This window comes from Lampetra planeri, unplaced genomic scaffold, assembly GCF_965212315.1.
Source record: "Lampetra planeri unplaced genomic scaffold, kcLamPlan1.2.h2 scaffold_1405, whole genome shotgun sequence".
Classification (NCBI taxonomy): Eukaryota; Metazoa; Chordata; class Hyperoartia; order Petromyzontiformes; family Petromyzontidae; genus Lampetra; species Lampetra planeri.
This window is the reverse complement of record NW_027614126.1, coordinates 1-23,686: the sequence shown is the minus strand read 5'-3', so window position 1 is coordinate 23,686 and position 23,686 is coordinate 1. Positions and strand designations below refer to the sequence as shown.

At 45.7% G+C, this 23,686-nt stretch overlaps 1 protein-coding gene across 1 annotated transcript; it reads right to left on the bottom strand.

Moving 5' to 3' along the window:
- Positions 1–234: 234 nt before the first annotated feature.
- On the bottom strand, positions 235–16,716 carry LOC144739279 (protein ELYS-like). The gene is made up of 38 exons (XM_078622249.1): positions 16,596–16,716; positions 16,270–16,420; positions 16,047–16,149; positions 15,522–15,702; positions 15,047–15,254; positions 14,562–14,678; positions 14,389–14,473; positions 14,125–14,275; positions 13,674–13,806; positions 13,154–13,335; positions 12,992–13,053; positions 12,644–12,772; positions 12,411–12,501; positions 12,143–12,232; positions 11,665–11,805; positions 11,343–11,447; positions 11,158–11,254; positions 10,776–10,899; positions 10,363–10,419; positions 10,036–10,182; positions 9,731–9,921; positions 9,460–9,604; positions 9,117–9,248; positions 8,872–9,019; positions 8,564–8,711; positions 8,388–8,495; positions 8,100–8,244; positions 7,741–7,956; positions 6,793–7,291; positions 6,199–6,304; positions 5,685–5,788; positions 5,344–5,600; positions 3,678–5,258; positions 2,704–2,926; positions 2,437–2,568; positions 2,276–2,355; positions 1,899–1,984; positions 235–433 (listed from the first exon to the last, which is right to left on the bottom strand). The coding sequence occupies exons 1-38, from the start codon at positions 16,714–16,716 to the stop codon at positions 235–237; spliced, it is 6,975 nt and encodes a 2,324-aa protein (XP_078478375.1).
- Between the last annotated feature and the right edge of the window lie 6,970 nt (positions 16,717–23,686).

Sequence of the window (23,686 nt, the reverse complement as noted above, 5' to 3'; positions counted from 1 at the left end):
TAAACGACAAATTCAGGTAAGAGCTGGAAATAAAGCCTCTTTATCAGAGGCAGTCGGTTGTGTCTGCTTGAATTGAGTGTCTTCTGTGTGTCTGCGCCCACAGAATGAAGTCAATTATGAAACACACACACCAAACAGCCACAGACACAACGTCAAGTTTCAGCTGTTGAAGTCCTCTCACGCTGGAGGACGCTGACAGTCGCTGACAGTCTCCACGTTCACCAGCTGACCTCCTTACAGTTTCTTCCTGCGAGTGACGGGTTTAGTGAAAACCACGTTCATGATGCGTCTGCGGCGGAGGTTAATGGTCGAGGTTGGGGCCTCGCCTTCCTTCGCGCTCTTCTGTGTCCGCTGGGGGGGCGCGGCTGGGCTGGGCAGAGGGGAGATCAGCTCCACTTCGGCTAGCGGAGGAGGTTCCATCGCAGCTTTGGACCTGAAGATGAAGTTATAGACCATATCAGAAAGTGTCTGCATTCTCCTCCTCAGAGGCCCACGGGTCAGAGCTCCAGTCACGGTGCCTTCCAGCTGCTGTGACATGAAAACCAAGTTGCTCGTTTTCCGATTTCTTTCCAACATAGCATACTTGTGTTAGTTCATCTCAGTGTTCCGGCTAGCGCCTAGCCGGTCCTAATAGAACAGTGATCCATCCTGACACCGTCTGCTGGCAGACTGATTCCAGTTGGAACACATCACAGGTCAGGTGTCTGAGGTAAGGGGGGCTGTTCCGTGTGCCACCTCCTGTCCACAGCTAGGACGACGACAACCACTGGAACACTCAGCAGGAGGTAGTGTTTATGGTACGAGTGAAAGTTGGTGCTTTGACTGGAGGACGGGTCAGTGATGGACAGTGACAGTGACGGCTGTGTTGCGTCGTGGCTCCGATCTGTCTTTGCTCCGTGAGCCACGCTTCGTCAACTCTCACCGGATGAGTTTCCAGTGCAGCACAGCTCCAGTCCGTCAGTCACGAGACAGACATGTTCCCGCGGTGAAAACACGTACAATCGCACAAAACTACATGTATGTGTGATAAATCCAGGAAGAAACAGTCGTTGTCTCCAGGTGGAGAAGCAGAGGAGAGTTGGACTTGCTTGTGTTTTTTTTTTTTCGGTGTTTGTGCTTTTACCATGGGCGAGTAGCTTGTTAGTCAATAAATACTCTTAATAAATGTACTGTGTTGAAAGTACTGGTGAAATAGTGTGAAATCTGATTTGGTGTCAACGTCGAGCGTTTTATTCTGAAAAGTAACCGGATGTTTTATTCTCGTTCCTGTGTTGATTTTCCTGTCGATGGATTCTGTGTGAAATTGCTGCGTCTCAGCCCCCGGCATCCGAAAAATAGAAGCTCTGTGAATCTTTGTCGCAGCGCTCTGGAGTGCCGGAGGTGTGACGGAGCAGAGACGCAACGCAGTCAGTGGGGGTGAACACATTGACTAGAATGTAAACGGATCAGGTCCGGTGCCGTGTTGGATCAGAGACGGACCAGAGAGATATTTGGTGTAAAGTGGGGGTGACGGTCAGTGATTTCATTGTTTAATTTGAATTGAACCGGTTCAGACCCACTGACATCGACCACAACATCCAGAGATCAGCAGACAGACCCCACTACTACAACTACAACCCAAAGACCAAACCCCGGAGCTACGGCTCCACTAGCACACTTTGGAGGACTGAAATTACACGACTATCAGGAATAGTCAAACAGCTACTGAAAGTTGACAAGTGTCCCCTGGTTTCCTCTACCTGGTGTGAAGAGACATGGGACCATTCCTCCACACGTGTCAACCGTCACTGATGTCAGTGTTCTCATGTTGACGTTGCATAGTTTGACGGAGACAAATAAAAACGTACTTTGAACCTGAACAAGTGCTTTCATGTCACATCAGGAACAAGGGAACTTACCTGGCTGTTTGTCGGGCAGTTTTCCTGGTTTTGGAAACACCTTCTGCTTTGTCCCCCACCTGACCCTCTGCTGAGGCCGGTTCATCCTGAAGACAGCGGACGTTAAAGGGATCAGGTGTCAGCGACGTGAAGGAGTCAGAGCAGGGGTGTCCAAACCGGTCCTCGAGGGCCACATATCCTGCAGGTTTTCCATGTCACCCTGCTCCTACCTCACCTGAATCAGTCTCTGAAGTCCTGCAGAGGCCGACAACGAGCTGCTGATTTGAGTCAGGTGTGTAGGAGCAGGGTGACATGGAAAACCTGCAGGATATGCGGCCCTCGAGGACCGGTTTGGACACCCCTGAGTCAGAGGGAATAGTCAGACTAACTCTACTCACCTGATCTGTGGCGGCTCTTCTTCTCCTGGTCTGAGTGACGGGGACGGACACACTCGGCCCCGGAGCTTCGTCTCTGTTGGCTGACACACACACGCACACACACAGTTAAACACCAGCATGCTCTGATGTGTGTGTGTGTGTGTGTGGGGGGGTGAGCTCACCTCTTGTTCTCCTCCTTGAGGGCGTGTAGATGACAGAATGCTCGTCGGGTTCTGCCAGCAGGCCGTCTGTCAACGGCTCCGCTGACGACTCGGTTCTCCTTTTACTGGGTCGCAACATCTTCCCAACGAGTCCTGGAAATATGTGTCAGACTTCAACTTCCACGTTTATGACTTAGCATTTGCTATCGATAGAGAATTGACCGACAACTTCTGACTCCCTTCTCCTCATTAACAACTCTCTTCCCCCAGCCGGGAAGATGAACATACCGTCCTGCTTCCCCTCTTCGTCCTGGAGCCTCTTGATGAGTGCGTCTGCGACCGGCGTTTCAGACGTCACCTCCAGGGGCCAGTCCAGTACCAACAGGTCGTCCTCGGGCTGCGCCCACAGGTTGCTGCGTGTTGCCCGCCGCAGGCTGGCGCGTGCCGACATCCTGTTCACCCCCAGCGGATCTCCACCTGCTTTGAGGGTCTCACTCTTCTTCGTCGCACTCTGAGGAAGTGACAGACAGACCTAAGAGTGACGTGTCATCAGGGGCAGCAGCGACGTGCCCCGGGATCAAATGTAAACACTAATGAAAACACTGAAATATGACATCAGCTGTATTTACAACTTTGACATGAGATAGGAAGGACAGTCGGCCCTCACAGTACGACCATAACGTGGAAGACTTTACTGTCCAAACCACCCTCTACTTCAGTAAAAGGACAAACTGTGAGAGACTGTCCTTCCTTTCTCAAGACTCTGATCGAGTCGTACACCCCGTTATTATTTTACTCGTGTGCTTTTTCCTCTCATTAGCATTTTAGATGAAATGAAATTTGATTGGAACTTTGTGAAGGTTCCCTCAGGAATGCCACTTTCCAGTAGCACAGCACAGCACAGCACACAGAGTCCGTCTAAGATACTGTAAAGAATTAAGAAGACTGTCAACGGAGCAGCAGAACTAAACGTGACTAGAAGAACGAACCAGGAAGTGTCAGTGCATAGAAATGGCAGCAGCTTGTATTGTTATGTGAACATGGTAACGGTTGCTTTGCAGGTTCTGCTGTGTTTAAAATATTGAACAGATGTGATCTCACATCTAATGTGTGTTCAGTTTAACCCGAGGAGGAGGCGTACAGGCCTCAGGTGTGCTGCTAACTAAAGGATGCAATGAGGGATGGACCTGGCAGGTCCTGGGTGATGTCTGACGTCCAATCAAGTGTCATCATGTTGAAATGTAGACGCAGTGACTTCCTACTTGTGGGTCGAGGGTGACGCGGTTGGACTGATGGGTGCTGGAGGACAGCAGAGGTTCCTCCTCGTCCTCCTCCACGGGCTTCACCTTTGTTTTTCTGGCACTGCGTTTGACAGCGGAAGCGGTGATCTCCTGCTCCTCCTGCAACAGTGCTGGAGGCACCTCGCTGCTGTTTAGTGTTCTTCTGCTGGACCTCCTGGGTGTGTCCCCCTGAGTCTTTGTATCTGCCGGCTCCTCGCTCCCCGTCCGTGTCCTCTGGCTGCTTCTTCCTGAAGCAGATCTCTGAGAGGGCCGACCTTGAGCATCAGTCGCGGCTTCTACCTGCTCGGCCTCGCCGCTCCCCTGGTCCTTCAGTGATTCTGCGTGAGCGATGCGTGTACTTCTTCGAGGTGTGCTGACGTGAACTTTAGTCTCTTTGCTCGGTTTACTCTTTCTAGGCGTGCGACTGGGTGAGGCAGGAGCCGATGAGATGGTCTCTGCCTCTGTAAGAGTCTCCTCCACTGGGGTGGCTGCTTCTTCTGGGAGGGGAGAGATGAACGTGACCGTTTTGCGTCCCCTTGTGGTCATCCGTGACGGTGTAGAGGGCGCTGTCTTCTTCCTCGGAGAAGAGGGGGTCTCTGCTCCTTGAGGATCAAGTTTCTCTTCTGCAGCAGCCTCGTCTTTACTTCTCCTGACTGTTTCTGTCCCGTCCTTCGTGTCTTCACTGTTTTCTTCTGTTTCTACTGGAGATGCGCGATCCTCCTCCGTTCCTGCTGAGGGTCTGTGATCCTGCTGCTGCTCCTCGGAGCCAATCGCCGTCTCCAGGCTGTGGGCCATTTCTTCCACATCAACAGGCTCTTCTCGCTCGTTCTCAGGCGCGGGTTTGTCCTCCTGGTCATCCATCTCTATCGCTGAAGAACCTTCCGCTGCCATCTCCGACTCTCCACCCTCCACATCCAAAATCTCAGAGAGTTCCTCCATCGCTGTTGGTGCAGCGGCTGACAGAAACGCAGATTCCGAATCTCGAGGTAACATCACTGACTCAGCGTTCTGCTCTGCAACATCTTCAGATGTCTGGTATTTGTTGCCGCTGTCTTCAGCCTGAAGGTCAGTTGGAAGTTCTAAACCTGTCTGCTGCTCTATCTCAACCCCATCCGACAAGTGAATTCCTCTCTCCTTGTTTTCTGGTGAGACTCTTCCAGGGGGGGCGTCATCTTGCTCGTCTAAGCCCAGAAGAAAAACCTCAGGTTTGGCTGCAAAGTCATCAGTGGTCGTCTCTGTGGGAGAGTAGGTGGAGGGCTTGGAGGAATGCAGATCATTCTCCATCTGTAATATGTCTGTCTCTTTATCTTCGTCAATATCCAGCATAAGAGAGAAGTTGCACCTCTGGTCTGGTACATCAGACTGCAGAAGCTCAGGGAGGCCGAGCTGAGCAGTAGCCATGTCCTGTTGCTCTTCCATGAGCTCAAGAGGAACCAGGAGGGTGGTAGAAGGTTTGAGCTCCATGAAGGACGACCCTTGTCCCTCATCTGCGTCCGCCTGGATCTCCTCTCCGTCGCCGCCAAGTCTCACCATGAGAACCTCGCCCTCCATTTCCGCTCCCACCTGTGATGAGGAAACACATGCTCTCAATGTTCGTACTGGTTCTACGGGTCCTTCAGACGTGACGGGCCTCGCTGTGGACCTGTACCTCAGTCTGATGCTCCAACAGGCCCGGGAAGAAGTGGGCATGGTCTTCTGGTGCAAAGGCTGAACTGGGGTGGAGAGGCTGTGGCCTCCCTTTACCCTGGATCTCCTCAATGATCTCCACCTCACTACCAGAGTCCTCCTCTTCCTCCTTCCCCTCATCATCGTCCTCCTCTTGATCGGACTCATCTTCCTCCTCCTCCTCCTCATCATCAGATTCAGAGCGGGAGAGCTCCTCACTGACATTCAGACTCACAACAGCTAGAAGACAGAGATAAAGGGACAGGGAGAAGGTTTCAGAGATGTTTCGGAACCGACACCAGGGTGGACATGCGTGGGACTCACAGTGGGAGTCGGTGCCAGCCGCCTCCGAGGACGTCACAGAGACGGTGGATTTCTGGCTGGTGAACACTGGAGGAGCTTCGGCAGCAGCCTGCTCCTCTTCCTCACTGAGAGAGAAAAAAATAAGGAACAGAACTATTTTAACACTCTTGTGAATATTTCTGACATTTCCATCGGTTACATCAGCAGAAGCAGGGAGTACATCCACGTCGATGAGAGACTGCACATATCACATCACTTCCCAGATTTGTGTCTCTGTGGTTCTGTGGTTATGGACTATAACCAGAATGATACTCTAACAGAAACCATCAAACAAGTATTAAAAAAACAAAACAAAAACAACTTGTGTTTCTTGCCAATTTGTGTCAAGACTCTTTAAGCAGTGGGTACTAACTGTAGCTATGACTTAGACTTGTATTTGTTTTCAACTGTAAGAGTATGGACTGACACAATGCCAGAGCTCTAGTCATTTCATACAGACGTCCTTCTTAAAAATCAAGCCATGAAGTGCACATACGTGTGGAAGGACATCTCTGTCTGTGAAACGTCGTGAATTCCAGAGCGGGTGAAAGGCGACGACACGTCGCTGCCAAACAGATGTCGCTGCACAAAGTCTGACAGGTCTGATGGTGATACGGAGCAAAGCCACAATCAAGAAGCTGTCGTTAACAGATCAGATCATGTGCTGAGTCCCACTTCACAACCGTTAGGACCAAGGAAGAACATGCTGTGTTGTTCAGTGTGAAGACGGTTTCAGGACAAACCTGCTGTTCGTTCCAGAGTCTCTGCGGGTTCAGCTGCGTTCATCTGCTCAAGAAAGTCAGTGGCCTCGGTGGTTTCTGAACAGATGCCCTGTCCTCCAGCTGCTGCTGGCTCAGCCTCGGATTCAGCCTCAGGTGGAGAAGTCACACCATCAGGCAGCTGGTTACAAACTACAAGGACACCATGTTAAGACGGACTGTTGTGAAACACTGGACCATGTCTGATGTGTGTGGATCAATAAAGACATGAATACCCTCATTTGGATTGGATATCTCTTCCTGGTGATGAACTGCAGCATCTGCTTGTTGACGCAGTGAACCGTCGTCCTGCTCACACTGAATGTATTCACCGTTATCCTCCACCACGTCTGCAAATGTTTCATCCTTCAGCTCCTGTCTTTTTGTCTCTGCACTGTCTGATGTGAGCCCAGGTTGTTCCGTGGCTGCTAATGGCTTTTGTTCTGCCTCTTTGTTCTCTGTGGCTACCTGCCTCTCTTCTCCTTCCTGCTCCTCTGACAGAGGTGCGTCGTAGAACTCCAGTGTGGTGTCTGTCGATCGGACAGAGGTCCGAGAGGCGTCGAGGCTCAAGTTGAGCCTCGCTGGCAGAGTATCTGACGGTTGAGCTTCTTCTGCCGTGTCGTGGATGGAAACGGATTCACTGTCAGAGCATCTCAGCTGGGGTGAGGGAATGCCACCTTCTGGGGGCAAGAACTTTACATGAGACCGTTCGCCATCCTCATCCGCTTCTTCATCCTCATCCTCCACAGGCTGTGATGACCAGGTTTTGCGTGTGGCCTTTGATAGCAAAGCCCCTCTGGTCAGAAGGCTGATCTCACTGTCTGCTGCCATCTGCAGAGCAAAATGCATGATCTGATTTAAGGTTCAGTGTCTGAAATACAGGATATGAGAAGCCAGAGGTCAAGTGAGCGAACCTACATGAGGCCTTGTCCACACGTACCAAAACAGTCTTATTTCCCGCGGTAACAAGATTGATTCACTTTGAGTTGATATCGCTTGAAGTAATCAAAGAAAAACAGTGACAACCGGAAAACTAACACACAAACAAACATGGTGTAGAGCGTTGGTGCAGAGCGTTGGCGCAGACATAAACACTCACAGCTTTGAACCTTATAGGCTCACTATGCTTTGCAGCACAGGGGGAAAGGTTGAGGGCAGAGTTTTTACCGAGATTAGGTTTCAAATAAATGTGTTTACGGGATCCGTTTGGACCATCGTCTGCGTGGACCTGGCCTCAGACAACCAACTCCTCTGCTCCAAGAGGCAGTTTCTGGTCTCACCCCATTTGTCCAGCAGATGCTCTTTTCTGCCTCGGGAGTTTCTGCCACTTCAATAAAGGTGATTCTATTCTCTTTGCTGCGGAGAGGAGGGGTGATGGAGCGCCCTGGAGAGGCAGAGGGCGTGGCCACAGGTGTGGGTCTGAGGCTGCTGCGCAGGATGGACTGTGGGGTGAAAGCTGAGAACACGGGGCCAGAAGCTGCCAGAGCTCGAGCACGCTGGGAGGACACACGGACACACACACACGAAAAGTGTAAGCAAGAGAAACATCTTAAAACACAAGTTCTTATTTCACTAAAACTCAACGTCAGCCATAGCATTTCCATATCTGGTGACATCCAACGTAAAGAGCTGAGCTCACCTTGACGACCTGTGGTGTCTGCAGCAGACTGAGCTCAGGTGCCTTAGTGATGCTTTTCGGGGAAACCCATGAGCTGAGAGGTCGAGGAGAACCAAGAAGAGGCCGAGGGGTCTGACAAGAGGGACGAACCACCAAGTCCATCAGCCTGGGTCGCACACAGGGGAGGGATGGGTGTAAAGAAACTTGACTTCATCTTTGTTTCATTTCTTTTTTGTTGTTTCATGTTACAAAACGTCTGTGGAACTAATATATCACTAATATATGACTTAAAATAACATGGACAAGCACCTTGACTTCCTTCTAGAGCTCTTAGTGATTGGAGTTCCCAGGAATGGATCAGGTTGATGTAGGGAGGAGGTCCTCATGCTGGGTCTCGGCATTTCAGATGCTCTGGGACTGATGGACAAATTGATGTTAAACATTACAAAAAGAATGAAATAAAAACACGGTTGGTATTTGATCACCTCTTGGCAGGGGACGACTGGGGTGTGGCTACTTTGCTCAACCACACCTCCTCGATCTTGGTCAGAACATTGCTGATGAAGCCGGCCCTGGACATCACCCTCTCGTTGGCAGAGCGTTTAACGGCGGACAGCGGCTGCGACCGAGCCACTAGCACACAATGACAAATTAACAGCACTGTACTACAGAACTGCAGCTTCCATGCTAAGAAGAGATAAAAGTCATCAACAAAGAGGAGCAGTGTTTGAATAACAACATGACTTTATCAAACCTCTTTACCACCAGTTACAGCTCATTTAATGGCCGTTACCTTCTTTATGGGAAGTGTGGGGGTGCTGGTAGGGTTTGACTCTCTCCATCGCTAGTTTCCTCTGGACTCTGGGCAAAACTTTGCCATACTGATCTAAAATACAGTTCCTCGTGTTTGATCGCTGTTTCAGCTTTGGGTCTCGCTCATTCTAAAAAGGATGAAAAGCCAAAGGTTGGGATTACACATCTCAGCCACAGTGAGTCTGAATCAATCAATAACATCAAGTCAGTCACTGTGGAACATACTACTAGATTCATTTTGAGGCTTTGGTTCAGTTGGAGGGCAGGTATGTAGTTGGCTTGCTGGAGGTAATGAACCATCAGTAGTTCTCTGTTGTGGAGACCCCCTGTGCCCTGGAGAAACTTCTCCAAACATTCCTGTAACACAAACCCAGGAAGCAACTGCTTCAGACCTGTGCAACATGAAGTCAGTTCTACACATTAAAGATGAAGAGGAAAAAAAGCATGCAGTAAAAGATGGCATAGATGGGAGATAGAGGATGAATTTTGTTCTATGTATTCTGGATCCATTATTGCTGCATTGGACAGTTTTCTAATTAGACTCAGTGGTGTTTTTTTCCTAATTTACCTGCTCAGTGACACGCAGCGGCAGTTTGAGCAGCTCTTTGATGAGGCCCAGCTCCTGGCAGCTTTCATACAGGAAGCCCAGCAGCTCTCCCAGGTTGACATGATTCGAGTGCTGCCGCAGCAAAGACCATGCCTCTACGAGACACCTGGAAGTGACACAGTATCACATTATCAGAGATAAGCTACAGTGGCACAGGGTCACAACACTTAAAACAAACAAAAATAAAATGCTGCATCACATCCAAATTGTTGTTGTCTGCCTTTGATTTTACCTGTTGTGAAGGAGCACAGACAGACACAACTTGGCCTGGGAGGTGGAGGAAATCGGGGGCTTTGTTGCATGGAAGTACCGCAGTGCCCCAGTGTGCTGGCCCTGGCACATCAGCGCTTGTAAGACACGCTCATGCTGCCACTCAAAGTGACAGTGACTAGCTGATGGATGCAGGAGCAGTTCAAATGAGCTCTGAGAGACAAACAACAGATCAACGGGGAATTAAAAGAGGCTGACCCACGGTAAACAGATGTTCTACTTTCATCCTCTCTGCATTAAATATGTATATGATATATGTGTGTGAACCTGGTGGTCATGATGGTCCAGGAGCCAGAGGCCTTGCACTAGTTTGACCAGTCCCATCGGGATGGCAAACGCTGTGGGGAAAGACTCCACTGTCGCTCCGTCCTTATTGGGGAAGGCATACATCACATCCAGCAACAGGTAGATGACCTAAGAAGACCAGGTCAAGGCTCATACATAGAATACACGCAACCTGCTCTCTATACCTCCATCACTTCAGGGTCGATTTGTCAAATATACAACAGTATGCACTAAAAACTGTAAAATGAGATGAATTCATGTTACAGCCAAGGCTGACAGACAGGGTGAATAATTATAATTGAAGGATACAATTGCATGTTTGGAAGACTCATCGATGTTGTCCAGTAGATAAATATCCAGCAAGGCCTGTGGATCAAAGATATATTGCATCAAGATGTGTAACAATAGTAGATACATACTGTATTTCCCAGAAGAGGGAAGGACATTTATATAAAGGAAGAACAGTGGGTCGCAGGCATTTACTGGAGGTGAGACAGGCTTTTATTTTGAAGTCATTGAATGACAACTCATGTCTGACTGACCATCAAGTTAGCAGTGGGGCATCTTTAAAAAAAAAAACAAAACAAAACATAATTCCCCTCTAGTCTTATTACATTTCAGTGTTTCCTTATGCCTACTCCTACTGGATGACTACCAGCTTTCATTTGACCAGTTCAGTTGTCTGGTTGGTACTGAAATCAAAAAGTCCATTTCAGGCTTACATGTAATGTTGGAGGTGGGTACTGTCCCGTCCCACCTTCATCCCGTTTCCACAGGTTGGTTAAGCGCTCCCCACACTGACCAACCAAACCATCGATCATCAGGCAGTCTGCACACCACTTGCCCCTAAAACATCACAAACACAGACTGTGTGAGTCAAACTGCACCTCTCAAGTAAATAGTGAGTGAAGCTGACGTTTTTGGTTCTCCACCTGTGACTATGTTAGAGAAACTACAAGCACGTGACACGTGTTACGTGCAGGAGATATGTTGGAAACCATTCTGAGCATTTAGCATAATCTACTAAGGATAAAAAAAGAAATGTGTTCAATTAAAAAGGTGTTTATCTCATAATGTATGTACATAGTATCAAAGACTACTCACTTAGCCAGTCTGGTGAGGTCCTCCCTGCGTATCGTATAATAGTTGCTTATGACTGAGTGGGTGTAGAAAGGTCTTGAAAATTGGGGGGCATCATCATCTGGAGGTGGGAGGAGGGTGGTTAAAACATAAAGAAAAAGTCCCTTCTAACAAACGTCAGAGAGGTTTGTGTTTGTATCACTTAGTACCTGATCCCTCAGGCAGTAGGCCTGTGCGACAGAACCAGAGGACAACTTCAGCATATTTGGAAATCAGACCGGATACCATGTTCTTGTTCATCAGTCCGACCACGCCTGCAGAATAAAACAAAAATAAAATCAGTCACTAACAGCAGGTGGATCAAACAAACAATTATCTTCTCAGCTTGATCAACTAAAAAACAGCTTTACAAAGCTTGATATTCTCTGCAGACTGCAAAACATGCATCTATTTATTTAGGTACAGCACATTTTCACCACAAAGAAATGCATAACGTGTACATGATTGCATGAACGTGGCTGAAGCGAGCACCTTTCTGTGTGAGCTCCTGAGCTTCACTGAGCAGACAATGGAAGATGGTGCTGAGGTTTCCCAGCAACCTCTGACTGTGCTGGAGCAGCTGCATGGTCTGGGGGTCTGTGAAGTTGGAGGAGCTGTCGAACAGCGGCGCACCTTGACAACAGACCCAGATTCAGAGACATCAACTAAGATAAACAGTCTACAATACAAAGTGTATTACAAAGTGTATACAAAGTATACAAAGTGTGTTAACCAAGAGGAAGTATTTTCCCATAGATAACTTAAGATGGTCTAGGGAACAACGTGTACATTTAAATGAGAAGTCAAACCGTAAACAAATTCATCTTTATATTTAATAAACACATCCTTGTTTGGCAATGGTTACTCAAACACCATTTGTGTTTCATCACAACAGTTTCAAGTTACTCAATTATTTTCTTGTCTCCTTAAGTCTACAAAATAAATATGAACACTCTAACATAAAACATACAGATGCCATCAAGCTCCTCCTTCGTTTGGACTACTTTGTTCCAGGCCCAGTCCAAGATGTAGTGTAGGTTTAGTGCAGAGCCTGGTTGTTCTGGTGAGGAGGGACAGATTTACAGGTATTAAGAGTCTGCGGGGAATGGACATCGTTACTGTTGCTAAGTGATGTATGAGATGGGTCAACGAGAGCAACACTGAGGAAAATGGCCCATTGATGTATACAGCGATTTTCAGGAGACAATATGATGATTGTGTTCAATAAGGCATCTCACCTTCTGCTGTCCACTGCTTGATACAACCTGTAATCAGTCCTAAAGAGCTGGTCTCCACTGCTGTGGATAAGATGGCATCCAGCTGCTCCTCCTGTTGGCAGTTTAGTTATTAATATGCATTGCCACAGTCAACATACATTAAGAAACACACATGACTAAAAACATACATCTAGGATTATAAAAACACACATAAAGACAAGTTTTAAGATAATAATTGTCTTAGTAACGCCTACCTGTGTGAGGTTGGAGGCCTGGGTGTCTGACAAGCGTGATGGGAGTAGGCCGGACATGAGGCAGCGTGAGTAGCTACTGGAGATGACCTCACTGGAGCAAGGGGCAGCTTTCTTCAAAAAACTCAGGGTCTGTTTCAGTGACAATTCATCTCATTACAGGAAACAGCAAGGAAGACCCATTGCACTACAGAAGAAGGGATTTTCCAACATGCCACGTTGATTCTGAGGAACAATCACTGATGCTATGATGAAGTCATTCGGACATATTTTACTTTCTTTTCTTTCTTTCTCATACACATAGGATGATCCAGATGCGTATAATGAAGGGGTGCGTCATTCTGCACCTACCTCTTTCTGATATCCAGAGCAGGTTGAATGTACAATGCCAGCATTGAGCAAGCAGGTAGCATCTGCACATATGAAGGAAGGGGGGGTGTCAATAAATGTGTCAATAACTGAGTAATACAGGCCGGCAGACAAACAGCATTTAAATTTATTAGTGACACTGACCAAAGTTGTATGTGGTGGGGTTAAAGTATTGTTCCGGTGGGGGACACGTTAAGGGCATGCCCCTGCTCAGACTGCGGTCATGTACCACCACATCCAGCAGGACGTGGGGAGAAACCATCTGCGTCACTGGGTCCAGATTCCACACTGCGAGGTACGGACAGTTCTGCAGAGACTCCCCCACCCTGACAGAAACACAGAAACCCAGGTTGTTATTCTGAGATATATAGATATATACATTTACGCTAATTGCTGGTCCTAAAAAAATCACGCATTTCTGTCAAAGAGAAAAGAATCAGATTACAACAGTGTTACACATTTACACACCATCATGATTAGCATTTCAAACACTGCATTGAGATCAGTCATCTTCCTCATGTGGAACCCCCCTCCACACACACAAACACACACTCTAATTTTCAAACTGATGCTGCTGTCCGTGGAAATTTTGAAATAAGCCAGAATTATGAAACCAAGATATTCTGACGCCAGAACAAAGTGTACTTCTACTTTATTACTTTACCTTAGTGAATCTGGCATTTGTGCGTGGTACCAACGATTGATGTCAAAAACCCCGATGTAGGTGGACGGGGGTCCCTGACCGTAGGCTTTGATTTGCCAGCTGAAGATCGACACACTGGTGTCTGGAGATGCAACTGAAAACAGAGAGAGGCACGTGAGATAGTGTAAGTCGCTGACGCAGGTGGAAAAGAGTAAGGAAGAAATGCAATGGAATAATCTGTTTTTGTTGAATAATGGACTCTTCCCAATAAGGATGTTTGAAAACAAATAAATTATTGGAATGTTTGTACCTACCAACTAACTAAACGTATATATATTATCTAAATTAGAGCCTGTTGATTTGTGTAAATGTCAACCCTGTGACTGTCAAACAGATTGGCTCCGATCGTTTTAGCCCTGCCGTTCAGCAGTTCCGAGCAAACTCCTACTTTCTAAACAAGAGGTAGTCACACCTTCATTCATGTTGTCATCTCGGTCTGGATGGGGTCGGAACTTCTCAATGGTCTGACAACTCAGCAGGCGAGTACTGGTGGTCTGGGCCCTGAGAGGGAAAGCCGTACCATTTAACTCCTGACTGTAACGTTCCTCGCAGTACTCCAGACCCTGAGTTGCAAAATGCAAAAGAGAAGAAAAGAAAAGAGTGGAATTGCTGGGAGTGACACTGGAGGAAGTCAGCGGACATAATGTATCGCTGTCATCTTGAATACACAACGCACCTCATACAGAATCTTCCCTGAGGCCAGACACTTCCTTTCACTGAAGGCCAGCTGAAGCAGGTGGAGACTGACCACATCCCCCTCACTGTGTGGCAGTGACAACAGGTATTAGGAGGAAACACTTGTTGTGATGTCGTATTCAAATGCACAACTAGAGTACATGCACCACTTACAGATCCTGAGAAGACTGGACAGCCCAGAGGTAGCAGCAGTTCCTGGGGTCATTTTCTGGCTCCTGGTAGGTGAAGGCATGCACAGGCACCCTACCACCCTCTAACTGGGAGTGGTATCTAGACACCAGACATCAACCAAAAACATCAGACATAGCAATTTAAATAAAAGATAAAAGCCCAGATGCAACTTGTCATTGACATCACATAGTTTACATTTTGCATGTTTGGACAGAAAAAAATGGACATATGAAGGTTTGACACTTAAGTCCTATGCCGTACCCTGCGCTGTCATGAGAACTTTTTACTCTTTATAGCTCAGTGTTGGAGAGATGCACATGAAGCTACATCGTACCATACAGCGTCTGCAACACATTGACGCAGAACCTACGCCATTGATTTGTAGCAATATCTGGCTTTCCATGACATTCCTGTGTATTTCCCTTTACACAGCATGTGATTCAGAGAAAACATACAGACACACTCACTCTTTTTTTAGAGTCTTCATGTTCCAAATCTGCAAATAGCCGTCTGAAAATCCCACTGCCAGCTGGTTGGTTCTAGAGATGTACTGCAGAGCTGTCGCTCCAACTCCACTGGACCCATTCAGCTGGAGGCAAAGATGTCTACCCTCTCTGCTGCTGACTTCTCTGAGCCTAGGAATCTCTGCTGGGGATTTGGTCACTACCTGTAGATCTGGAAAGAAAAAAGGACCTTTAGAATAAAACCTGCAACAACCTGGCAGCATCACCAATAGGACAGTAGGTTAGAATGGAAGAGGCCTCATCTGACAGACTACTAAACATTTTTTCCAACTTCCTTCCTGCTCATGCAAGGTATATAAATCACCCCAATTCAGTCTCCATGGTTGAACCTTCCATTTTGTCATTGGGTGTCAGCAAAAGCACAAAGGGAACAAGACAAGAGTACACTACCATGCTTGGCACTATGAAAGCACCTTACCTGAAGCCTCTAGCTCACTCTGGTTACAAGACAAGTCATCCAGACCAAGATCAACGAGCAGAACATGGCCAAGGTCAGTCACTACAGCGGCTATGCCAAAGAACCAGCGAAGACTCTGGTGGAGGTGCTGGGTAGACGTGCTTGCTCCACCATAACTCACTAATGGCTCAATGACAGTAATCTACATGACACACAGGTACGGAAAGAGAGAAACACAGATGAAGTTATGATTTTGATACCTGAAATGGCCTGGTATTGTTTTGGTTTGTGAAGGTTGGCCGATCGTTGCCCTAGGATAATTACTTCAAAACAGCTAGATCTAAATGTTCAAAGAGAAGATCTGCTTAATCCGATCTATTGAAACAATAAAATTAAAACTAATGATAATTGGTGGGCTTCATTAAATTGTCGGGGCTGGCAAACCGTTTAAGACACAAAGACACATTCATTTTGTTGCTAAATATAGGGGGAAAAAATTCATATTTGACAGTCCTCTATGTTCTAATAAATAACTCGCCAACTCACCCTGCCAGGTATAACTACAGACTTGACCACCCTTGACAGACCCAAGTCATACAGGCAAAGCACACTGCCTTGTGCTTCCTCCAAACCAACCAGCAATCCAGACCTAATGATAATATAACAGAGTTAACAACAGGGCATTGCAATACCGCTCTAGTGTCAGTTTATAGCACAGCACTTGTCATAAAAATCATGGACAGGTGAAGATGGAGAACTATGCCCTGACCGTTTGAGCCAGCTGAAGTCCCTCGCAGCAAGGACTGTGGGTGGGTGCTCGGTTCCGCTGGTGAAGCAGTATGCAGACAGCCGTTCTCCTGTAACGGCATGGACAACCTCCAGATGGGGGCCACAGGCCAGCCAGGCGAGCCCGCCACGACCTTCACACGCAGGAGAATAACAAGATTTGAGGGTTGTAACCTGAGCAATCATGAAATTATGTTGTTTTTTCTGAAACTGAAAGTGTTATTTCATAAACTGACGTGGAGCTGTCCAACTTTGAAAATGAGAACAAATTCCTTTGCTTGAAATCACTGAGAAATCAAATTAACTCACCAATGGTGAATTTGCCATGAAGCACAGAGTCTAAAGTAATCTCATCCTCTCCCAGAGCCTCCACAGTCACCGCAGGAAAAGGCAGTAGGCTGCTGGTGACTTGAGCGGTCAGGTCATGCATTGTTCACTGTATAAACAACAAAAACAACAAACAGCAGATAATCAATTCACAAAACCAAAAATACTTCGTTCTGATGATACTACTACTTAAATAAACCGATTATAGTTATAGTAAAATGATGACATGTTTAGCATGAATAATGACACCCTCTACCGCTTTATCGACCATGCTCTTTCTTTCAAAGCCCAGATGTCAGGAAAATTTTATCGGGCTGCTTTCAGAGCAACGCATGACATACTCCTCCACATCTATTTGCAGTATGAGAGGCTTCTGTAGTGATTATAATCCCAATAAGGGGTTTATGTGTCACTTTTCACTTCACTTTGTGATATATTAGAGAATAAAATGGAGCTTACTAAGGGAATATATGTCCATAATGACAACTGTTTTCTTGGAGGGGGGAGGTGTGATTGGCCCTAGGTCTGAAACAATGTACACAGCGACTCCATGTGAATAAGACTCACCTGTTGGTGTACGTCAGCAGAAAAGGACACAACACTGCCCTCTGTGACCACATTGGAAAACACATGAGAATTCAAGTGAACTCCCGCGCAACAAGCAGCACATCCCCACAAAGCCACATGCTTGGACATGACGTCCATTATACATGGACATTACACATTTACTGTGTAAACAAGGTCAGCGCAGACACTTAGTGCCACGACTAACAGTTGCAGTTTCTTACCAGCCAATAAGACTAAAAAAAAAATCACAAAGTGTCGATAAATCGGTCAACAACGCCAGTCAGTGTTACGTTTGACAAACCAGAACCAATGTCATATGAAGTAGACAAACGGGGGGAAATGAATCTCAGGCGTCTTATTCGGACTGGCTAACGTTAGCTTGTTCGTGAGCAGGAGTTAACGTGTGTGCAGAGTACAGATTAGCTGCATAATGTTAGCATATATGAGATCGCTTTACATGGTGTGGTAAACAAACGTTCGCTTTTTTTTTGCCATGGGCAATGTAATATATTGCACATGGGACACGGTAACGATCGATTAAAACCAAGCCGACTTGGTGTTATTTAGTAGTGAATTATGGATAATAACTTACTTCACTTACTCTTGGACTACTCACTTACTCTTGGACTACTTGGATAACGTTACACGAGTAGGCTGTTAGGTTACTTTAAAACGCCACACAAGATGTAATACAGTTTATCCAGGCTGACCCCAATGTTAAGATATATAACGTAACATGTTAGTCAAAGCAGCAACGTTACATGCATGAGCATCGGGGGACACAAACATGCATTCCTATATCTCACTTAAAAAAAGAGTTATCGATCGTATTTAACATCAACATTTCAACCGCGATGGTTATCATTTGATCCTCAAAGATTTCGTTTATTTATCAGGAAAGCGGATGGCATAGGCAATGCCGGGGTTTGCTTACGTTATCAAGTTTACCCTGAAGTAAACTGCAACTTTCACTTGTGTTTAACGATTATTTGATTAATGTGACTTTAGTCACTACAATGTTACCGACGTGTCTGTACCTTACACATGTTAAAAGACTGACAGTTAAACAACATTTCGACTCCTTCACGTCTAATATTTTAGCTAAGTGTATTGAACTTCAAGCTAGCAGCAACAGAACAAACGTACTAAATAATTACTTAAGTGGTCTGTCAGTCCAAAACTACATGAGCTGGCGGCAACCTGGTACAACGGCCCTTCGTCAGCGATAAGCCAGGTTTACATTATAAATCTGTTTGGGGCTGTAGGGAGCAAGTGACAGCTAAGGGACGTAGCCAAGCTAAGCTAACATTAGCTCTCGCTGTAAAACGTGATGCAACGTGCCGCGAGCAGCTACAGCCGTTATCATACCTGTCTGAGGATGTTGACGGCTTTATCGGAGCCGCGAATGTTTACTTTTCCTTGACAAATATCCCGAGTCCTGATTTTCTCTGTCATAATCCACTGCTTTTCAACTTACAAGTCATTGAAACAGCTATCTTGGGGCTTCCTTTAAATGACAAGCCTGAATGCTTCCTTCAGAATTCGGCACCGCAGAGCGCCATTTTCACGGGCAGAAAGTGTTCGAAGTGCTGCTTCTTCGTGGCTGCTAATTCTGCCAGACGAACTACTACGATTGAACACTGTCGCCCTCTTCAGATAGGATGTCACTTAGTCTATTCTACTACGAATTGGTATCGGTATGCTATCCCATAATTCACAATTTTGTGCTTCATTGCATCAGTTTTACGAAGTGAGTATGGTTGTACAAATATATATATATTTTCTCTTAAGTACACTGGTGAAGTGAACGCAACTGTAGAATATACATATATGTGTAAAATATACGTGTACGGTCATAGTCCAGGACAGAAAACACAACAGTAAAATTTAAAGTAAAATGTAAAGAAGGCAATGAAAAAGTTTGAACGAAAAATGAGATTTAATTTTTCATCTCAAGTATTTGTCTTTATTAGATGTTTGCACAATATTTGACGTCAGATCCCCATTTCTGACATTGAACTGTCCCATCCAGTGACAATCTAGTTCAATCTTAAGTAATATCCTTAAATATTCTGCATTTCATGTTTCAAATGTGTTTTTATAAAACATATTCAGGAACAAAAATTAATATTTTCATTCTTTGAACTGGTTGTCAAAAAAAAAAAAAACAAACACTTATTTGCCAGTTGTGCATCTTTGTAACGACAAAATTCATACAAAGAACATGCAGGCACAATCAAACAGTTCATGAATGCATGATTTGTAACATTATTTGACAGTTTTTATTGTCAGCATAACATTTTCCATTTATGAAATGAAGTAAGTTTACTAATGCCAAAACATTTAACCCTTAGTCAGTCAGTCCAGTTGAGATTACAGTCCTTCCACAGACGGGATGAATAAAACACGTTATGTTTTCATTTGATGCTGTTCTTTCCTCTTCATGTGCTTCTCAATCATCAAGTCAAACTCCTGTCTTTCCCTGCAGTGAAGGAAAGGAGGTGGAAGAAAAACACACAATGACTATATTGATTGCAACTCAGCATTGGTTTCTCATTCATGGAACTCATCAGCTTACCTGTTACTTATACATCGTCCCTTAAGGTACTTTTCTTCTGCCTTTATCAAAGACACGTTGTCCACCCCAGCTATGGCATAGATGATGGCCTGCACAGGGATAACAAAGCCCATGACATACAAAGTAAACACTCAGGAATGAGAAGGGATAAAAGCTTTAGCTCACCTCAGGAAGAAGCACGTCTAAGACAAAGGGCACGTAATCTATGGATTTCATCTCAGCAAGGCCGGAAGTGGTGGTAAGAGCCGTGGAATACAATTTATACAGGTACTGGTACACTTGGTCCAACTGATGGTCATCTTCCAGATAGATGTTGACCACCCTTCTCCGGTTAGCAGTCTGAAAGGAGCTGAGCCATCTGGACCGTGCTTTACCTTGAATCACCGACTGTGATGTGAGCAACAAAGGAAATGTGAGCATCATTTATTCAGTGACGGGGGATTTTTCTGTCTTATCTTCTTGAAGGCCCTTTTCTCTCGTCTTGGTACAACATTTAACACAAGTCTGTGCTCATCTAACTGTCAGTTTTGGTCCAATCACGAGCACATCACAAAATACTGAAGCCAATTATGGTCCAGTACGTAAGAGTCTGTAGTTTAAAAAAGAAATACCGAAATGTAGTTTTGTTTCTTGAACAAATTAATGCTATGATAATGTAAATGAATGAGGTGTTATAGTCATATACATATGGCTACAATGATGTGAAATTTCCCCAAGTAGAATTTTTTTGCATTTTTTTTATTCTATTTTTTAATTCAGAGTATCCCAGTTTATTTAACTTAGTATCTTTTGGCCTTGTTATCAACAACATTTGATTGTATTGTTTACATGCATATGACAAATATTAATACACATCTGAAATGGACACTTTAAATATTTTGAAATAAGACGTTTTTTTTTTTTTTTTTTTCGTTTTTCCTTGAAACGTTTTCTGAGCAGGGACGTGAGCTGCATTAAAAAATGAAGGAAAATACACAGCATGGACACAATCAACTCAAAAACTCTTACCAGAAGGCGTTTTTCCACCATGCGCTGCTTGACAATAAAATGTACGAGCTTCTCATTCGCGCGGTTGTGGGCGGCGCGAGTCCGGTCTGGCAGTAGCCTCTTGGTCCTGACTTCCTCCTGTTGGTCAGTGAAGCTCTCCTCCATATGATCATCACGCTGCTCCTCCAGCAGCTCATCGCTGATGATGGTCAGTCGCTCTGAAGCTTCCAGTGAATACTTTCTCCTCACTGGATAGCCTGGAGGAGTTACAGACCTATGGTGAGGAACGCTGCTCGGACCTCTGCAGTGGCTGTATTCAATGATGTTTTACAGCCAAACCTACTCATGTCATGGGCAAAGTACTCGATGAAGGAGCCAGAGAATGAGCCACAAGCTATAAAAACAGACATTATTAAAACTACTGCAAAACAAAGTGGTAGCAGATAATAACCATAGCTAATGTGTTATATGTATGCCATGGGGACATCAATGATCTTTATGAAAGCATTAAACAGGAAGTTCAGGGTGAGTCAATCCCCACGTGTCCATGAAGACCTGAAGAAGTTTCTCGGATGAGTGGCAAAATGTCTTAAAGCAAGCTAGCAGGTCCAGTCGCCTACGATTTAACCCAGCACGTTACTATAACCTGGATCAACCTTCGCGTACACAACCAAAACCTCGTCCTTACCAATGCGGATTCTGTAGTCTGTTATCAGCTCCAAGGACCACTCGATTGAAGTAGCGTACTTCTCTTTTGCTTTGCACTGTGAGAAGACCAATATGAGAAGCACATGACATCTTCCACTCATGTCAGGAGAACACAAATAACGCCTATTGTTTATGAGCGGCTCTTACCACCAGCTCATTCGCTCCGTCAAAGTCGAAAGGCTTCAGGACTTTCAGAGCCACAGTGATCCTCAAAAAATGCAAATAAAGTTAAAACCAAAAAACAGTGTGACAGCGATCTACTCAATTCCAATCAGATGCTCTGACACGATTCCTACACGACTGTGAGTCACTCTCAGTCTACTGAGATGAGCGCCCCTGCTGGGATTAGGAGGGTCTTTACATGTACACCTGCTAACACGCAGGTGAACTTGTGATCTGTGAATGCAACACACGGTGCAGTCATAACCAGCAGAAAAAGATCAACCAGTAAATAAACAAGCAAAGCAGTTAGGAGTAGATAATAAGAATTCATACCCGTTCTTTACGTGAAACGTGTTGGAATCAATGAACAGAATGCTGGCTTTTTTCGTCTTACGATTCAGTCTTTTCACCTGCAGGGAATAAAGGATCAAGGATCGGCATTTCACACTATTTGTTAAAACTGAATCGGACACAATACATTGGTTCACCAATCATGCATAAGGACCTTTATTTTATCTCACTCCTCACACTAATGGACACTTAATTTTCTAAAATTGAAGAAATCCAGAGACAACCTGCAGAGGTTTCGCACTCCCTACACCAGTGCAGGCCATGAAGGGTAATTTCTGAATTTGTGCCACACAAAGGCTCCCACTGTGATCGACGGGGGCTCTGAAAGACAACAGTGCGGACAAGCCATTCATTTAAACGTGTACAGCATGACGACCAGCCCAGCTGTCGTCCTTCAACAGAATGTGGCATCCAGCCACGACAGTCTCTCTCACTATTGTCGGCCCGCATCAAGAAACTTGGTAGTTCCCGTCATCACTACTCTCCTCGTCGTCTTGGAGGGATGAAGACAGTCGCTGCTCTTCATGGTGACTCAGCTCTATCGACAGATCTGAAGACAGCAGCGACTCGTCTTGTTGGAGGGTGGGGGATGTAGGGAAGACAGCAATAACACAGAATTACCATGGATGATTAGGCTCAGTTGAATTATTTGAAAATCCAAGCTGCTCATCAAATTACAGAGCACATTTAAAATCATTCCACTCGTGGTTGGTTTATAATTTCCAGGGCTGATGACCCCTAACACCCAGATGTATTACCTTGCACCAACTCAAATCTCGGTCTGGACCGTGCAGATGACTGAGTAGTTGTCGCGTCCCTATTTGCACTTGTAGCCTCCATATTATGTTTTTTGTCGCATCGCCGTTTGGCTGGAGGACATATGCTTTTAATGCAGTTCTGCTCCTTTGCTGCTCGTTTTCTAATTTGTCTCGGCTGCGTGACATTGACACTCCCCTGTCTGCTATGAGAGTCTGACGTGCAGCATGGTGGCATCTATTGGAGAAGAAACAATAGAGAATATCACATCAATTGTTGAGCAACTGTAGCCTGACAAATGGCAAAATAGATTTGTAAAGATATGATTGAGCACCTCTAGTTTAGAGTATTCTTGTTTCTCTCCCAGTGGGGATGTTCCGATGTTGAACAGGCGTCCATCAGAGGAGCTGTGCACGGGTGTGGACGTCTGATTGGTGGCTCGTGCCGTTCGCCTTCTGCATCTTGTTGGAGTACTTAGTAGCACGGACTGGATGTCAGATTCTGGCTGAGCATTCAGTTTCTCTTTGGCTTGAGGAGAATCCGTTTCCAAGTTAACGTTCTCTCTCGATGTCTTCGTAGGGTGCTTTCTTCTCGTTTCTGAGATCTACCTGGAAGATGCACAAAACCAGTGCTGTGTTGAGTTGCTTCAAATATGTCTTTTCATATTTTAGGTTTGATTATCTGTGTGGTTTATACTTCCAATAAGGCAACAAAGAACAATGTGTTTACCTCTCATTGTTGTAAGACTTGGTGTTGCATCCTGGGGTTCATTAGATCAAGTCTGTATCAATGGTGACCTATCAGGGCTAATGTCCTCCAGCTGTCACACTTTTTTGTTTCCAGTTGGGAGAGCTGATTGCACTGACAGTGAATGTGAAACACAGTGTGCATTCACGCCCCGATTGTGCTGAAGGATACAGCAGGACAGGATTTAACTTGAGACATTTTTGTGCAAACACGCTCT